The sequence below is a fragment of the Brienomyrus brachyistius genome, chromosome 2 (assembly GCF_023856365.1).
Source record: "Brienomyrus brachyistius isolate T26 chromosome 2, BBRACH_0.4, whole genome shotgun sequence".
Lineage (NCBI taxonomy): Eukaryota > Metazoa > Chordata > Actinopteri > Osteoglossiformes > Mormyridae > Brienomyrus > Brienomyrus brachyistius.
The window spans coordinates 19,230,236-19,249,100 of NC_064534.1; the positions used below are offsets into that span (position 1 = coordinate 19,230,236).

Sequence of the window (18,865 nt, forward strand, 5' to 3'; positions counted from 1 at the left end):
GCATGGTTCCCCAGCAAGCCCGCTGAATGCACATGTGTCCTGCTGTGCAGTGAGATGAGAAGCCATCGCTGACCCAGAGAGTGGGCAGGAGCCTGCAGAGGCCCTGGCTGCTGGGCATGCCCAGAGGCATTTCTGAGACATGACTTGTGGGTAGAATCTGGCTCCAAGTCAAAGGCGTCCACAGATGTGTTTGTGTTGATTTCTTCCTTCTTTCTTTGACGCTCAAAGCGCTCCTCAGCATTTAATAATGTGACAGTAATTTATTCTGTACTGATGATTAAAGTGAGCCTTGGATACTCGTTCCCCACCCTGGCCACACAGACACTTATATAGGAGTAACTTCAAACTTGCCATCCACACTAACTTTGTAGTGCATACTATGAAAGGAGGACACCTTAACTTTATATAGGCAGGATATGAAATCAAAGGAACAGGAACACAAAGAACAATACAGCTTAAGTTGCTCCGATGAATGTTAACGAGATTCTTAAAGAATTTTCAAAATCAGAGAGATTCAGCTAGTTTAGTTTGTGTTCATTTTGTTCTGATCTTCTTACCCCAAGATTAAGTTTCCCTCTAAGTTAGTATTAGTTTTGCCCCATTTATTCCACATCACAAGCAAACAGAATCTCACCTCTGCTTAGTGCATGGGCCAGTCCTTCCAAACTGCTGCCTAGTTTTCTTGTAAGAAGAGCCCGATTGTTTGACCGCCACAATCAAACTGAATTGCCACCTCTCTGAGAGTGCTTTCCCTCTCCGAGTCTATTTTGAGTGTCCTGCAACTCAATCTACCCAGGGCACTCTCCAAGCCAGTGTCAGGGGACTCTGCTCTGGCCGGGGGGATGCAGGCGGATCGCGGCTTCCCCATTAAGTGCCCAGAAATAGAAAGGCTCTCCCCCAGTTCCCTCCTTCTGTGAATTGGCCTCAGGAACAGCACCCTGTGAAGGAAGGTGCCTCAGACCTGGGGGAAAACCCATTCCACACCCTGTTCCGTCTCACCCAGGGTTTGGGGGTGAACGGCAGAGTAAAGATGGACAGCAAAGTCAAGAAGCCTCATTCTCATCACACTGTGTAGTGAAGGGGACACGGAGTTGGGTTGTTCGTTGGAAATCTGCTTAACTTCAGGTAGAGTCTTGGGGCTCCATACTTAATGCAAGACAGTGTGTCCTGCCCTACTGGCTGGAAATTCCCTTCCTGAGCCTGACCCCGGGGAGGGATTCGTCAGGCTGCCACGCTCCAAGCCCCGCGCTCAACTTCCTAGCACCTCATACTGTTACACAAGCCTCTTAAAGGGCCCCCACTCGACCGCCCCGCCCCTGACGCACAGGGATGTCACATCTGGGGTCTGGCAGACATGCATCCACACCATGGCTTTTATTTGGAGATTTTACTTGGCCATGTGTGGAAGTTTGTGAGATATGGGCCTAGTCTTCACTTGGATCCTTGGCAAAAAAACAACCTCTTTATGGTTATCTTTATGCACTGTGTTGGGAAGACAGGTGCTGGGCTAGATCATTGGTAACATATCTCACCAAGGCACATGACAGGGAGTTTTATATTTCTTATTATTTTTCCGTTTTAAATGGTTATAAGATAAGGCGTCCAACAAAATCACCCGAAGATGAGCTGGAGGAGTCATACTGTTTTCTTGTAGCTATTCCTCATGTTCCACACATATGGAATGTGTAATACAAGACTGTATAACCCATAAATGTCGTGCAGAATCAAAATAAAAAGAGAGCTGTTTTGATATATGTGATGCGCACATTCATACTGACCTGCGCTAAATGCTAAGGGCGGTCAAACAGACGCACAAACCCAAAGCACAACAAATATGCTGGAAAATTCCAGTTTTTCAGCTAACCAGGACTCATCCAAGGAACAAAGACGGTCCTGTGCTACTGGAGAGGACACTCCGCTTGTGGTGACAGATGAGGATCTGTGTCCTTACGGCGCACTCCTCTTTGAACGGTGTCGGTCTTATATGCATTTAGATGCTTTTATGTATGTAAAAAATGACACGTACTGTATAAGACTCCTATTATCGACAGCGACAGCGGCTCCTCCTCACTCGGCCACACATTTCGGGTGATGAAATCACGCGGCCCCAAAGAGAAGGTTTATAAATCAAATATCACAGACTGTATCAGCAGGCAGAGGTGGCGGCGGGCGGTCGCGGTCTGTTGATACCTCCTGAAAGAGGCCGCGCTTCGTGGGAGTGAGGCTGCCTCGCTGCCTGCGTCACCACGGGCCTCAAGCTGAGGATCTTCGCGGCCAAACAGAGGAGCAAAACCGCCGACGTCGTGCTACAGACGGGGTGCTGTGAGAGGAACGTCCCCACGCAACGGTGTGTAAATATTTAAGAGGTGCGAAAGGGTGTGACAGAAACAGAAACGCAAGATTCCTGCACAAAGCAAGGCAGCCAGAATCGATCAGTCTGCAGCGTGGCAGTGCTCAGCCTGGCTAAGGGCTCATGCCCAGACAGTTCGGCTGGATGGCTACGTCACGCGATTTCGATCTTCACCTCCGCTCAGCCTTCATAAGTACCACAGGAGGGGTAACAGCAGGACCTTCATGATACCCACAAACCAGGAATCGATACTCGTATCCAATCTGATGTACGGAATAATAGTAACAAAGAATCATTACACTGTCATGTTAAACCGAATCTTTAACATATCTGATCTTAAAATGAATTTTAATTTAATTAGAAAAAAAAGCATCTTATTACAGCTTCCATATTTCCGATCTGACATCTTGTCGTTTTTATTGCTTAATGTAACATATTTGGAGAAAACATTATTACATATCATTGTAAAATTGGAAGGCCACAGTCGCAGAGGTGGCACAATGGCTGAGTGCGTAGCACTGTCACCTCCTATGAAGTGGGCGCTTTGGATCCTGCCCATGCCGTGTGTGTGTGTGTGTGGCGTGTGGGGAGTGCGCACACTCTCCTGGTGCTATGCAAGTGTCCGCCAGGTACTCCTGCTGCAGCCCCAAGATACGGGGTTCTTGGCATCTCTTGCCATTCGCCGGGAGCGTGTCCTGCAGTGGGCAGGGATGAGCAGGTGGCAGACGTGCGGATGAAAATAGCAATAGCACACTCAAGCAAAGGTGCGGCATTTTTTTCTTTTTTCGTTTTTGCGTATATTGTCTTGATATATATATATAGCATTTGCCGTACCTAAAACATTCCACAATAGTTGCATTATGTACATTTCTGTAGATGACGTATACCTAATGAAATTAAATAATGTACACCAAAGTATTTTCATTAAGCCTGTAGCGTACATTAAAAACATGTCACTCAAAGGCCCCAAGCTAACCTTTCCATCTTTGACAGCTCCTTTAACAGAAACTCGAATCAGCAGATGGGTGGGGTCCTGTCATAACCAGACCTCTCTCCTTTAGCACAGTGAGCTGAATGCCTGGTTCTGTATGAAGCTAGTCAGGCTTCACTCTCCACACAGCCAATGAAACCCAGGCTCATTTCTCAGGCTTAATTCTTAAAAGAAATTATTTATGGGAAATAGTCAGCATTCAACCAACCTTCCTATTTTAAGATGAAAATTCAACTTCACAAAATGTATTTGAAATACAGTCATGAAGACTATCAGACAGGAATGTGGACAGGCTTCATTTGGTTGTGTAAAATTCAAAGGGAGCAGCACGATGACGAAACAGACAAATAAGCAATAACCAATTAAAATCTCGTGATTTTAAAATCTTGTGATTAAGAAAACACCCACCAGTCATTCTCATTATATAACAATGGTATTGCATTCTTAAAAAAGGGCAAGACGTGAATAGCATGAGAACCACGCTTTAAAATGAGGCTTTAGAAAGACACTCATTCTTTACCCTTTTGTGGATCATAAATATTAACAGTGGTGTTTTGACAGACTGAAAGCTGAAAGATGTCTGTCAGATGTTTTGAGCTATATGCTCCAATAAAGGATTTACATTTTCTACATACCCCCCGTCATCCATCCATTCCACTGAAAACATGCCTGTTTTACATTAATCACTGTCCAATAAGCAGCACCCACGCAAAGAGAAGCTTCTACTCTCAACATGAAGGAAAGATACAAGCTAACAAAAAGAGCCAGACAGCTTCATCTCAATGTTTCATGTGTTTCCAAAATGAAAACGACACAGTTATCTGAAGAATTAGTTGCACTTGGCAACAATACGCATATGAACAGTATATCATCTCTACAGTAGCCTCATTTTAATAGTTATTTCTAAATGACTGGCACTATACACAGACTAAATTCAGCATAATTATGTTGTAGTGTTTTATGGTGTTTTGAGATTTAATGGTCAGATTTGATTTCTGCAGGGCATAACAAAAAAGTGAATTAAATATGTGTAGTGCAATAAGAAGAAAGCTATATAAATAAAGTTGCTGACTTCACAAAAGGACTGCCATTTTACTTTGATAATCGCATGGTAATTGTTTACCTTCTTTAATATCCTTCCAAAGATATTCCAATTAGGTAAAGTGATGAGCAGGACTTGCTTGCGTGTTTGTATGTGCGTGTATCGGTATGTATGTACACACGGTGATGCCGTGTCCATCCTGTAAGGGGAAACACGGCCTATGCTGAGGGCTGATGCTTGGGCCTTTGCTCGCGTGTTTATATGTGCGTGTATCAGTATGAAGCCAATGGTTAAATGTCAAAATCACACTCATCAGGCCTAAACTTCTCCCTGAAACACTATGAAGTCATTTTCTCTACTTTATGCTTTTTCCGTCATTACCAGAAATTTCAGACCACATCTGAATACATAGCGTTGCAGCTGTATTTGCCTAATTAATCCTGGCTGAAGTGATCACAGCCATGGCCATCATCTGCTGGACTCCATTCCTTCAGTCCTCCCCCTGGTCGACAGAATGGCCGGCTTGCTCTGCTTTAAAAATCCAAGAGCAGATTGCATTGCTGCAGCGTAAACCAGCGTAAATGTGACTTATGTTTCCCCTTTAAAGAAAAACAATGGCCTAAACTCAGAACATATTGGCAGCTCTTGCTGGATTTCTGATCTTACAGTATTGGGGCCAAATGTGCTCTTGGAAATTTCAGGAGGGGATCGTCATTAATGCGTGCAGGCCCCATTTGGTGGGCTTTTTACGATTCGCTCCTGACATGCGCCACATGGGTCAGCCAGGGCAGTTAATGAGGGCCTGCTAAGCTCATTTGGCTAGGTCATAAAGCTCGGCAGCCGCTTGTGGCAGACTGGGTTCACAGGTGACAACACCAGGGGTCAGGGTTCAACCTCTCTGTGGGGGTTAATGAGCTGCCTCCTCCCCCCCCAGCTGACAATTAACAGGTCAGATTGTGTTTGTGCTCCTGGACCTGAGATACGTCAATGGAGGGGTGGAGAGACATCGGCGAAGGGAGATCCAAGCGAGGCACGGTAAGCACACAGCTTGGTGTGCGAACACCAAGCTGACGTCCTCCATTTCCATATAATCCAATGAGCAAATCGAGAGTCTCGGAAATCCAATGCTGTGATAAATTCTGGAGGGAACTTCAAACGACACACCTGGCGGACCTATTAGACAGCATATGTGCACCGTATGTGCGTTCAGGCAACACGAGCTCTACCTCAGAAACATGCAGGGGGGGCCCAGTAAGCGCAGGAACAATGTCACTGGGTCTGGATAAGATTAATCAGCAGCTCACATGATATCTGTAAAAATGCATTAGCCGTTACCTCATTAGCGATCTAAAACCTAAGAAATTCCTTGAAGCTAATTGAACCCAACTGATGTTTTCAAAGACACATGCCGCTCTGTGTGTCTCTGTGTGTGCCTGTATGCCAGCGTGTGTTTCTCTCCATTACTCCACCATATGTAATAACAAACTGGACCAAGTCAGACACACGGCCATTGTTCGCCGATTCTGACGCCTATGTCATGACGTCATCCAGCACCGTTCTGGTGGTTTCACTGAAACCAGCCAGTAAATCGGATCTCCACCATTATTCACATTTTATGCCTGTACACACTCAACATAACATAGGGCTTGGTTGAGCTTCGATCTCTTGGTGACCAAACATGTTAAAGCTTTATGACATCATAAATAAGATATTACCTTTTTTGTTCTTGCTTCATTTCTTATAAAACATTTACACCTTTTTCATATTGAAATGCAATTTGACTCCAGTATCATCACCAACTCTATGTACTGCAACATTCTCTCTCGGGTAAGATCAGCCTACATGGGCACACAAAACTACTGGGCACACAAGCTACCATCCCCAAGGAAGACCTGGCACATTTTGAGTTGGTGCCAGCTCGAATCCATAAAAAAAGAAACTATAATTTATTCACTGCACTTGCAGTGTTCGTTCCACTGTGAGGTTATGGTCAAACAAATTATAAAAGGTCTCATTCACCAGAACACTACAAGACAGCCTCCTCAATTGTTGTCCGCAGTGTAAAATTAGTTCCAGTGCTCTGTAATCTTTTACAGCTGCTCTAAGATTTCAGTGTGGATGACAGTGTGATTTGCAAGGTGTCTGTCAGCCAGTGCAGGGATCCGAAACGACGGCACTAAGCGGAGTTGCGGGGCTGTGTCCTGGCACATACTCACACCGAGCGTCGCAGGGCAGATCTCACAGAACATTCCAGCACGGGGAAAGAGAGACAACAAAGCAAAGCCACTTTTTGACGCAAAACAAGAAAAGAGGGGAAAAAAATGTGCTCAAAATACATGCTACCTTTAACTCGCCGGGGATTGCACCATGGTTTATTTCAGCACAGATATAGTTGCCACTAAGATAAATTAAAAACAACGTATTCTACAAATTGGCACATAAGATCACTAAACACGATTTAAATAGCCCGGGCATGTGTTTTTATAAGGATGATAGCGTTAACCTGCGATTAAATGTGTGAACTGTTCCATTATGGCAAATAAAGCGTCATGTCATGGTTATAGCATGGTCCCTGGCCAACTGTTGACTCAAATACGTGGGAGAAGGAAGTTTCAGATCTATAAGTAGCAAATCCAACACGGTCTTTAAAGGTGAAACCTTTCAAGTAGAAGTAGGGACCATTTCCTCAGTACACATCATAGGATCAGGTTAGTACCAAAGTTACCCCATGGGGAAGACATCAAACGGACAGATGCTAATTGCTAATGTGAGGCCTGCGACAGTTTTGCCTCTCATTGATTGGTACGTTCCAGGCTCTCTCAACAGTAGTAGAGCGGCAATCGCACTCTGCATTTTTTTAACATGCCATTGTGCTGCCTTTAGGTTCGAATGGGGTACATGGGGCTGTTTGGGGGACGAGAGAATAGGTGATAGGTCATGGCCTGAGGTGGGGGTGAGACCAGACTGGGGCCAAGCCTTGACACGGACCCTCGGGGCTTAAATGAGAAACTCTAAGGCTCTGATTCATGACCTTCTTCTGAAAAAGAGACTTCGACAAAACATGAAAAAAATAACCAGCAAGCTGAGTATTAAGCACAAGAGTCACCTGCCATGTAACTCAAATCAGCATCTGGCAGTGAGAACTCCCCTTGGACTGTGCCACCTCACTGATGCCCGGCCCGCCGTGGACGCCGGCACAAAAAGAGAAGAAAGGTGCCCGGTGATGGGCAGAATTGGACGCCTTGAGGAGAAAAAAAATTAAAAATGATGCGTGACATTCTCCCCTTTCTGCTCGTGACTGACAAGAGGCCTTGTGGCTTCAGCCAGAAACAAACCTGGCCTCCCCTGGCTTCTGACAAGCTGTCCGGCGCGACATGGAGCAGAATACGAAAGTTACTCTGAGTTTAAATTTAGCTAGAGAAAAAAAGCTTAATCTAAAGCTGCTCGTTCTGGGGCATCGGAGGCCGGATGAGACGAGAGTGTTATAAAGATTCAATTCACTCGGCGGGGAAGAGGTGAGGCTGGCCTCAGCATACTGTAATTACCGTGATTTCATAGTGTCACTTATTCTGGATCATATGCCCTCTCTGAATATCACATTTCAGTCCCTCTCTAGTCCAGCTGCTGCTGCTTGAAATAAATAAGTGTAATATAAGTGCAATAAACAATGAAAATTGCGACACCCCACCTCTCCTTTGAAGCCAAGGCGAGATCAGTTTCCTAAAGCTGCTGAGCACTCTTTTCAAACACTTTAAGGACAGCGTTCAGTGCACTGCACACTTCCGGCAAATCACATTAAACTAGCAAACAGCACGGGCCTCTTTTACTCAAATCGTTGAGCATGACTGCAGAAAATATGTATTTATTTAAATACCGTGACACCTTCTGTACATGCTACGATACATGCTTTCAAAATACAGGCCATTTCATGTGGGCAGGAAGGAAAGAGCGGCAGATTAATATAGCCTGCACCACGTTCAGATAAACACAGGCGTGTAAATAATTATACACATATATGGGAAATTCTTCGGCAAGTGGTTTTCATTTTTTTTCAATCAATACATTTTTTTTTGGCTAAAAAGTACAAGCAGAAAAACAACTTCTCTGCAATGACATCGTCAGGTCTACCTACTGTGTTACCCTAGTGTGTCTTGTAATTACCTTTTATCTTGCCCTTATTGGCCTCATGTGCTCCACCTGTTTACCCTTTATTTGTAAGGGCTTAAGCCCCTAGCTGAGGAGTCAAGCATTGTCGCATGTGTTTATTGGTCAGATGTTGTCTTCCCTCTTCTATCAATTGTAATTGTCAGCCTTGTGTATCAGCCAATAAACCCCATGCAACCCCCATTGCTTATACACCCTGGTCTCCCTATATCCGCTCTTGGCCGCATCGTGACAGGCATGAGCATTCATAACAGTATATCTCATTAACAGTTGGGCAGATATTAATTCATGTGACACAGCTGCAATGCTAGCTGCAATCATAGCAGACAATAAGAATGGAAATTACCAGAATGAGTAGTTCACATATGGACACCTACATGCTGAATGTTGTGTAAGTATGATATGGGACAGAATTAATGTATGCGTCAAAATATATCAAGATGTTACATTTTGTACACGGTGTTTATGTTGTGATGTCATGCCTCTGTGACAATGAACCCTTAATAGTGCTTCAGCAAAACCTGAAAACAAGTACAGCAAAAAAAAAAAAAGCACTTCCGTCATCCATCGAGAGACAGCAGCTACCTTCCTACATCCGTTTCCTTTTAAAAACAATGAAGACCGCTGTTAGTAAACAGCGGCCCCCCTCATCCACGGCGGGACAGGCACTCGTGGGCTGCGGACATTGGCGGGGAGCGGTGACTCCCTACTCCATGAGTTTCCATTGCTCAAGTCATACTGAAGTTCAGCAGTTGAACTATGTGAAGGGAACCTAAGATGATAAAGCTAATATATAAGGGCACTTATAAGGGCACTTAACCAATTAAAGTGAACTTTCTTCCCCAGCACCATAAATAATTCTGACTATATGCTGATGCATTTTGTGACCTGAAAGCAAATTCTCCCTTTGAAAGGCAGAGAGGAGGAACACTGCAGGAAGCAAGGACTGCGGCTGCATATTTATAGCACCCCGAGCAGAGGCTGAAGTCGCGCCAGCACAGTGCGGCCAGGAGGGGGGGCTCTTACCTGCGGGCTGATGCTGGGCCCAAAGCCCATGGCCGAGACAGGGGGTGCAGGCATGGTGTGGTGGCCCATGGGCGAGCTGATGACGGAGAAGGGGGAGCCCAGGCCGTTGATGGGCGATGGCAGCTGGCCTGACGAGCCCATAGAGGATGGGCTGAGGATGGAGGGGTGCAGCGGGTGGGCGCCCATGTTGCGGTGGCCTGTGGGCGAGCCCAGGGGCGAGGAGGACAGCTGGCTGGAGGAGTCTGTGGGGGGGGTATCACATGTCAAAGCGTGCAGGAGTCAGCGCGGGGCATGGCATCGCACTAACCAAACTTCCTGTGTGTCTCTCTGCACCAGGATGCCATTTTAGCCAGCACCACCAGGGGGCTGCGGGGGGTGGGGGTAAGGGGCTACTCACGATCAGCTCAGCATGGACAGTGTTGGTGCTTTCATTCAGTGAGACTACAGTCACTGCTGTTCAGGGGTGCCACTCAGAGATTTTGGGCCCCATGAAAGCATATCGTATTGGACCCCAAACCCAGACCAGTCCGACTACAGTGCAAAGTTTTTAGCAACAGGAGTGCTTGGAATCATGCTAATTTCTCCCTTTGATGGCTCCCCTGCTGCCGTTACCAGGCACTGACATCACCCCACCTGACAGCTGGCACTGCCATGGAGATCAGGCTTATAAATCATTCACAAAGTTGATTATTACGTTTAACAAAGAATAAGACGCCCGCAGGCAGTGTGTGTGTGTGTGTGTATACATGTATGATGTTCAGTGTGGATCTAGGAGTAGAGCATTTTGCATTGCGTTACTAGTTTGAGAGGAGCTTTGCTAAAAGACAGCTGCAATTACAGGCCTATGTTTGGCTGCGTCGCACAGCGTATCTAATGACACCGGCAGCACTCCTTTGTAATTCTTCTCGTCCACCAGATGAAATAAAAATGATTTATATCGTAGCTCCATGCCAGCTGAGAATAACAATGGCTCCTATCTGCAGAGCTTCCAGAAGCACTTGAGTGCGAGTTCCACATGGTAATCTGACGCAGCCAAGTCCTCCCGGCTGAGGGCCCGGGGAGGGGGGTTCTAAGCGCACCTCCGTCACATGGAGCTCAATGTGAGGCAGCGGAAGAGCGAGTGGAAGGCCTCTGCCCTGCTCCGCACTGGAACGGGTGCTATGCAATTTGGTACGTGGCTAATCCTTAGGGACCCGTAGACAGTCCGCATTTTTTGTCCAGGAGCTGGGAGGGAGCAAAAATGTCGACTGTCTGGCAGGGAGCTTGGAGGGAGCAAAAACGTGGACCGACTGTGGGTCCCTGAGAACCGGATTGGAAAACACTGCCTAAGGCTATTAAAACTGATTCAGATGCCAGAAGACATGGATGACTTCACCTGCCAAGATTCAGAAGCAGCATGAACACGACTTCATGCAAACGTTATTCACACACAAAACAAGAAAATATACTGCCAGTACAACTCTCCTGCATGCCCTGGTGCTATACCACTGTTCGTTCCACCAGAAGCATCACCTGCCTGCCCCCTGCTTTGAGACTGAAATCTTTAAACTTGGACAGTGGGAAATGGGACTTTGCTATCTTGCTCATTTGACTTCCTCTGCCATCCCCTGGAGGATGGGCTCCCTCTTTGAGTCTAGTTCCTCCCTAGGTTTCCTCCTTCTAGGGAGTTTTTCCTTGCCACTGTCGCCTCTGGCTTGCTCAACTGGGGCTTTGGACGGGGATAATATAAAGCACTTTGAGACAATGAAAATGCGCTATACAAATAAAATTGGATCGAACTGAATCAAATCTTACGGGGATCGAGGTCAAAAAACACTTTATATTGGGGCAAAGAGATTCCCTCAAGGACAGCCGGATGGAATCTGTAGACTTGCACTCCCTGCTACCCGTGCAGCTCCTCCAGAGCACCAATGACAGATATAACCGGCAGCTTCAAAGTGGCAAATCAGCTATGCTTATAGGACATGCAAAACTGAATCTTTACATAGAAGGTGCACAGGGAAGACACAGGCCTTGGTGGCAAGGGTGCAGTGCTGAAATGCTCAGGTCAATGATAATTTTCAGTTTGTCCCTTTAGGATAGATGGTATCTGTAAGGGAATGACAGAGCTTTGGCTGGGGCTCTCAAATGAGGGACAGCAATCCACACCATATTTATTTGTCTGTCACCAAAGCGGACGAGCGTGTTGTAATGAGGAGGAGCACCCAGCACGGTGACAGGTGGCTGAGCGCTGCTCCCCGTCCCAGGGAAACCCAAAGCCTTGCAGACCGAGAGCCAGAGTGGGTCTGCAACGACGAAGGACTGACTTACGTTGATCTAATGAGAAGCAGCAGCAAAATGACAGCTGGCCTCAGTGGCTATCACTGTGGTGGGGGGGCGGGACACATCGCACAGTGCAGGAAGCTGAATATCGCCATCACACAGCAAGGAGCATGCTGGTGACCCGCACAGCTCCAATGGGGACGAGCCGGCGGCCTTCAGGAACCAAAATCCATCTGCTCACCCTTTCTGGGGCAGCCCAAGCTAACAAATGAGAGCGAAAAGGGATTCGGCCTGCGAGTCACCATCAAGAGAAACTCATTAAAACTAAATTCACTGCAATCCGTGTAACATTCTATGTGTGGCATACTGAAACATCACGTCCATTTTACTGATGCAGTTCATTTCGATGAAGGTTCATGTAAGATATGAAGTGATCTGAGGTCAAAGAGGCGAGACTCAAACAAGTCAAAGGGACCAGCAGCATCCAACGGAAGTTCAAGAAAAACCAACAGAATGCAACAAAACCCAGATACTGTACGACACAGCCAGTCATCCCAGAATACGAAGACTGTGGGAATCGTACCTAGGAACTCCTGCTCCTGTCTTGATGGGAGAAAGCCAAATGGTCCTTCAGAAAGAAATGAGCATGGTTACTGCATATTATAATTCACGTGACGTGAGACTGCGAGCTGGAGCCCCTTAGAGATAAAAGACAAACGTGACATCATCGCTTTTAACGATGGGCCTAAGAAGGCCAGACGGTAAATTAAGTACATAAATACGAGCATGAATGATGACCCTCTGAACTGCATGCATTACGCTGTCACTAGCACAGCGCTGTGTCCATTCACCACTTCACCTGGACTCTCTCGTTTTTCTGTCAGAAACGTCAGGCCTGAGTTGACCCCCCTGCCCCTGAAAGGAAAATGCCAACAAGGGGCTGCATTTCACTCAGAAGCAAAAGTTCTGCTGCTATTGTAAGAGGCCTAGTAGCCCCCGTACGGATGCTGTCTGTCTGTCTGTCTAAGCCGCTGTTTACAGGAAGCGGTCAGGGAGGGGGCGGCAGTTTCATGGGGGCATAGCTGCTTCGGTGTCGGTAGGGGAAAAACAAACCTGCACATGGACTGGAAAAGGCTTTATTTTTACCACCGCGGCCGGCGTTACTTATGTTCCTCGGCAACAGAGGAAGAAGGAGCCTTGCGTTGCTGCAGATTGGCGGCACCTGTAACAGGAAGTGGCGCTCCCCTCCTTTGAATTCTGCCTCTGAGTGGGTGGGTGTGTACGCACATCTGCATACTCTGCAGCCTGCGGGCCGGACGCCCCCGATTCGCCACCTAATGCAGGCAAACCGCGTCTGGTAGTTAAATATAGCATTGCTAGATTCTCAGTTTCAGAACCGGGTCCGGGAACGTCGCAGCTAAGAGATACAGCCAAGCGTCACAGGAAGGAACGTCACAGCTGGAGACCGAATGTCGAGTCCACATTCGTGGCATTTAGGGCCTGAATCCAGGAATGGTTTTTAAATCAAGTAGGCTTTGGGTGAGCGCTAAGTAGAATGCAGTATTTAGCCCGTGCTCCAGGGGGCGCCATAGGCAGACCCCACTGCATCTCATCAGAGAGCCTTGAGCTGGGTCAGTCCCAGCCTGTGCCATGGAGCTCGGCTCACATGGTCTATTCTGCTAGGTGGTGCACCCAGGCCCACCGTGAGGGAAAACATGCCCATTCCTACATCCCGCTGAGCAGTCAAGTGATCCTGAGAATATCAGTCGCCTCCCCCCTCAAAGTATACTACCCCCCTCCTCTTCGGAAAGCTGGCCCTGGACGAGGTGGTCCTGGGCTGGCGTGAGGGAGCAGAGGTTCCTCCGCCACGTTAAATGTGCCAGTTCCCTGTTTGTGCGGACACTCCGCCTGGCAGCAAAATGGGTCAGAAAAACAGAAGCGCTCCAAATTGAAACTATGTCATCCATTAAGGGTGGAGACAGCTTCTGGGTGCGCTGTCTGAGCCTCAGAATCCCGCGCTCCCCGTCTCTCTCACTCTTAATAAAACCTCACATGCGCGGCGGGACCGCAGCCAGACTGAGGGGGGGCGGGGTAGACAGCTGGCCGACCCCCTGCCGACGCCGCTGTCACTGTGTGTCCCCTTTCACTACCCAAAGCCCTGCACACCGTCTTTCTGCTTTCAGTCAAGGAATAAAGCCAGTTTTTCTGTTAAGAGACAGCGCCCAGCAGCCCAGTACGACGCTGTTCCATAAGAAGTCCAAATGTGTCCCAAGCAGATAGCAGGGGGCGTTCGTTTGCTCCTGCAGTCAGCCCGTCACCCTGCGAGTCCCCTGGTGCCGTCCCAGGTGAAGAGTGAAGGACTGGCCCACGGCACCTGGAATCGGACAGGTGACCACACTGCCAAAGATAAAGCATTCACGTTGTGCCAGGCTGTGCATCTAAACCATGACCCGAGCCGTCGGACGTGCAGCTTTTACAAGCATGGTCTCTCAGGGGTGTCCAACCCGGCGGTTGGTGCCAGGTGACTAACAGCTGCTTGGTGTGGCCGAGCTTCACGGTGCTGGCCTACATCAGCCCCGCACCCGGAGAGTCAGCCTCCTGCTAGCAAGCACTAGTGCATTATTGAAGGGACCCTCCCGGAGATGAGCGAACACTAGGAGTCGAGCCCATTACTGCCCCGGACTCCATTATTCATCAGCGGAGTCACTGGGGAGGCCTGGGGCCACGGGCAACACAAGCTACTCCAGAACGGTCTCCCCCATGAAGCAGGTCCCTCTACCAGCCACGAAAACCCAACCTCAGATACCTAATTACCCACGATTTTATCTAGGGCAATGCAAGAAGTCTGGGCTATGAACAGGGAAATAAAAATATATGAATCGATATGACAGGAAGAAGCAAAAGCAATCTGAAGTGTGAAAGCAACCCACAAAGAATTGCTCTGATCACTCCATCATTCACGGATTCCTGGAGGACTGTGGCCTGTCATTGTGGGATATCTCCTCCATTCTGCCAAGGCGACGCGCTCCACACGGGCCAGCACAGCCGCCCCATACATACGTTATGATTAACGCCTTTTGCCGCCGTCGCAATCGCTGCCAGCCAAACATGCGAGCAGCACTGACAGATGCCAGAGGCCCTAACGTGTCACTCTAATGCCGCGAGTGCAGTTAGCCTCTGCTATCGTGTGTTACTACTGATGCTGGGCAAACTGCTCATTCAGCTAAAAGAAAAAAACAACAAAGCTACTATGTTTCCTCTCACCTTTGATGTCATTGAGCTGTTTAATGGTGTACTAGCGAATGTGCTGGCCATCAGTCCAATCGAAAGAGTTTCAGGTCATTAGTATTGTGTCTTGCAGCTGGTCATATCAAGATGCTACATTTGCATCTGTTTCTTCAACAGACACTTTTATCAAAAGCAATGAACATTTGAAGGAGAAGGGTCAGCCGATCCCTGAAGTAATTAGAGGTTAGGGGACTTGCACAAGGGTGCAACAGTAAAATCGTACCACTAATCCTGGGATTTGACCCAACAAGCTACCGGTCGCTGACAGAGAGTCCTAACCGACAGAGCCACACATCGGCCTCTACACGACTGAAGACGTGACTCATTTAAAACTCCCCACAGCGTGTAAAATGCTGAGCGCGAGCTGGAGCAGTGGGTGGGAGGTGCGGTGAGAGGTCAGGAAGGCGCCATCAAAAGGTCGTGGTTTCAGACCTGTTTGTTCCAGCCCAAGGTGTTTCACTCCAACCACTTCAGCAAAAATGTCCTGCTCATAGGTCAAGGTCAAAATCTGCATTGTTGAGGAAAAAAAAACATGTCACACTGGATTTTATTAATGTGTGCTGGGTCTTTTCTGACAGTCCATCCTTCATTTTCTGATCTGTTCATCTGGCATAGGAATGTGGTATATTTTCACATTTTACGTCGCTTAAAAGCACCTTGGGCTGAGAGTATATGACATGATCTCCTTAAATGGCCATAATGCAGAGAATGTCTTGGTCAGTGAGCCACCAATGACTGGCAGGATGAAACTAACCTCAGTGCCAAACAAGACAAAGCCAACAGAGGACTTTAGAACCATTATTCCATTAGCGTTTGGCGAAGATATGCTAAAGCTGCATTGCCATTTATTGAACATATGAGGTTAATGGTGCTAAATAAGCAGACACCTACACATCTACAACAGGTATAGTAGTGTTCATAGCAGGAGATTAACCAGTTTTCTGTGGTTTCATTGTTTTAGTGACTGTTTTAGAGCTGATAATGTTTTGAGGTGTAAACATTTTTAGAATTGTGATGCTATAAATCGAATCTTAAGAAAAGTTAAACAAAAGTTTAAAACAAAAAATCCATTTCAAATGTAAAATATGAAGGCAACAAACCTAGATGAGGAGAAATCTATTAAAGCATTTGAAATGAAGTACGCGGACAAGAAAAATTACATAATTCTGTCTATTTTAGTTGTAATACTACCAATTAAAAATACACCTGCCTTACAGGCTGTTTATTATAATGAATGCCGGCCATTTAGAGGCTGTACACATTTAGGAAATCTCCGTTTGCTGTTGCATAAACATGCTAATCTTAGGCACACAGTTTAACTACAGCATGTAAACAGTGCGGCCCGGCGTGTTTACTCGAGCAGGCAGTGCAGGCGGCCCCTATCCTAGCAGGACGTCCCACACGCGAAGGCAGGGAGGACCTTTAATTAAAGCCACAGCCCTCAGCGGGAATTGCACAGCTCATGCTGAGAGTCTCACATGGCCACATGAAGTCAAAGCATGCTGGGATTGTTTGCTTTAGAGAGCGTGGGCCTCAGGGACACGGGACGGGGGGTCGAGTTCGATCCTGCTAGACAGGTATTGCCCGCGGTGGCTCCCCTGACCAGATCTATCTCATTGTGACACCAGGGGGCATCCTGCTGTAACCGCCCTTCAGCCATAGTGGATGCCTTTTGGTGTCTTTCTGTGAGCGTGCTGTGCCTCATTGTGACACCTGGGGGCATCCTGCTGTAACCGCCCTTCAGCCATAGTGGATGCCTTTTGGTGTCTTTCTGTGAGCGTGCTGTACCTCACTGTCACACCAGAGGGCATCCTGCTGTAACCGCCCTTCAGCCATAGTGGATGCCTTTTGGTGTCTTTCTGTGAGCGTACTGTGCCTCACTGTCACACCAGAGGGCATCCTGCTGTAACCGCCCTTCAGCCATAGTGGCTGCCTTTTGGTGTCTTTCTGTGAGCGTGCTGTGCCTCACTGTCACACCAGAGGGCATCCTGCTGTAACCGCCCTTCAGCCATAGTGGATGCCTTTCGGTGTCTTTCTGTGAGCGTGCTGTGCCTCACTGTCACACGAGGGGGTATCCTGCTGTAACCACCCTTCAGCCATAGTGGCTGCCTTTTGGTGTCTTTCTGTGAGCGTGCTGTGCCTCACTGTCACACCAGAGGGCATCCTGCTGTAACCACCCTTCAGCCATAGTGGCTGCCTTTTGGTGTCTTTCTGTGAGTCTGCTGTACCTCACTGTCACACCAGGGGACATCCTGCTGTAACCGCCCTTCAGCCATAGTGGATGCCTTTTGGTGTCTTTCTGTGAGCGTGCTGTGCCTCACTGTCACACCAGAGGGCATCCTGCTGTAACCGCCCTTCAGCCATAGTGGATGCCTTTTGGTGTCTTTCTGTGAGCGTACTGTGCCTCACTGTGACACCTGGGGGCATCCTGCTGTAAACACCCTTCAGCCACGGTGGCTGCCTTTTGGTGTCTTTCTGTGAGCGTGCTGTACCTCACTGTCACACCAGGGGGCATCCTGCTGTAAACGCCCTTCAGCCACGGTGGCTGCCTTTTGGTGTCTTTCTGTGAGTGTACTGTGCCTCACTGTGACACCAAGGATCGTCCTGCTGTAAATGCCCTCAGCCATGGTGGCTGCCTTTTGGTGTCTTTCTGTGAGCCTCCCTCACTGTGCAGCCTCAGCGGCTCTCACCCTTCCCATGATGAGAAAAACTCCACAGCAGAATCTGGAACGTTAGTGGAAGTTCTCAACCACCTCTGTACCCTGCTCCTTCTTTGAGTGTGTCAGAGGCCGGCATAACTGTCAGCCACATGAGCAACCCCTGGAGGTAGTGCTGGGCAGTATGATCAAAAGTGTATATCACGGTATTTTTAAAGATTCCGGGGTTTCACGGTATTACCACATCGCTTTTCCCCTTGAGGTTCACTCTTACCGCAGTAGCATGTGTTTACATCAATAAAATATGTTTACTAATGGTTTTAAAAAGGTGTGTTTTTATTATCCACAGTGCTTCCAGCAGCAAACAATATTTTATAACTTGCTGCTTATTCAAGTGTTACAGCTGCAGTTTAATCTATGCTATGTTATGGGGGTATATGAAAAATTAATTCAGTATGGAAAATTAAAACCAGTATACTGGCCAACATTACTAGTAGGCAGTTTTTATGTGTTTTTGTGCTACTTGGAGCTGAGGATGGACAGCAGATCGAGACCGGCGGGTTCCAGAACAGAAATTAAATCAGATGTGATTATTATGCTTTTATTCATATCGAATTTAACTATCCCCCACGAACAAAGCAAACCCCATTTCATTGGCATACCCGTGTCCATAATACTTGAGTGGTTTTCCCTTCTAGATTCATAATTAAGTTGAGGTTACTTGCATTATATTTATTTTATCCAAAATGACATAGATCTTCAGAGAAAGCAGGGTCATGCAGTCCCTGAAGCAGTAAGGGTTAAAGGCCTTGCCCAAGTGCCTAACGGTGAAATCTTTGATCTGACCCTGATTCAAAGTAGCGACCTTCCGATTGTGGGTGCAGCATCCTAACGCGCTAAGCCGCACTCCGAGTTTCTTTATACCTCAAGCAGAATTAAAACTCTACCCTAAGGATTTCTGCGAGATTACATTCACCACTCACCAGAGCCGCTGCTTTCTTCCATCAGAGTCTGACGGGCCATTACAGAATTATCTGCTTCTTCTTAGTATCATGGCAGCACGCAGCGTCCAGAGGACGGTGAGA

At 47.5% G+C, this 18,865-nt stretch overlaps 1 protein-coding gene across 4 annotated transcripts in view; it reads right to left on the reverse strand.

Moving 5' to 3' along the window:
• Positions 1 to 18,865, reverse strand: part of rxrab (retinoid x receptor, alpha b) — an 81,826-nt gene that overhangs the window by 21,849 nt on the left and 41,112 nt on the right. For 2 of the 4 annotated variants that reach the window (XM_049002569.1, XM_049002570.1), the window contains one exon: positions 9,574 to 9,815. In XM_049002569.1, coding sequence (XP_048858526.1) covers positions 9,574 to 9,815 — 242 coding nt within the window. Of the gene's footprint in view, positions 1 to 634; positions 1,160 to 9,573; positions 9,816 to 18,763; positions 18,819 to 18,865 lie in introns of those variants that run through there. The other 2 variants (XM_049002571.1, XM_049002573.1) reach the window with 2 other exon arrangements.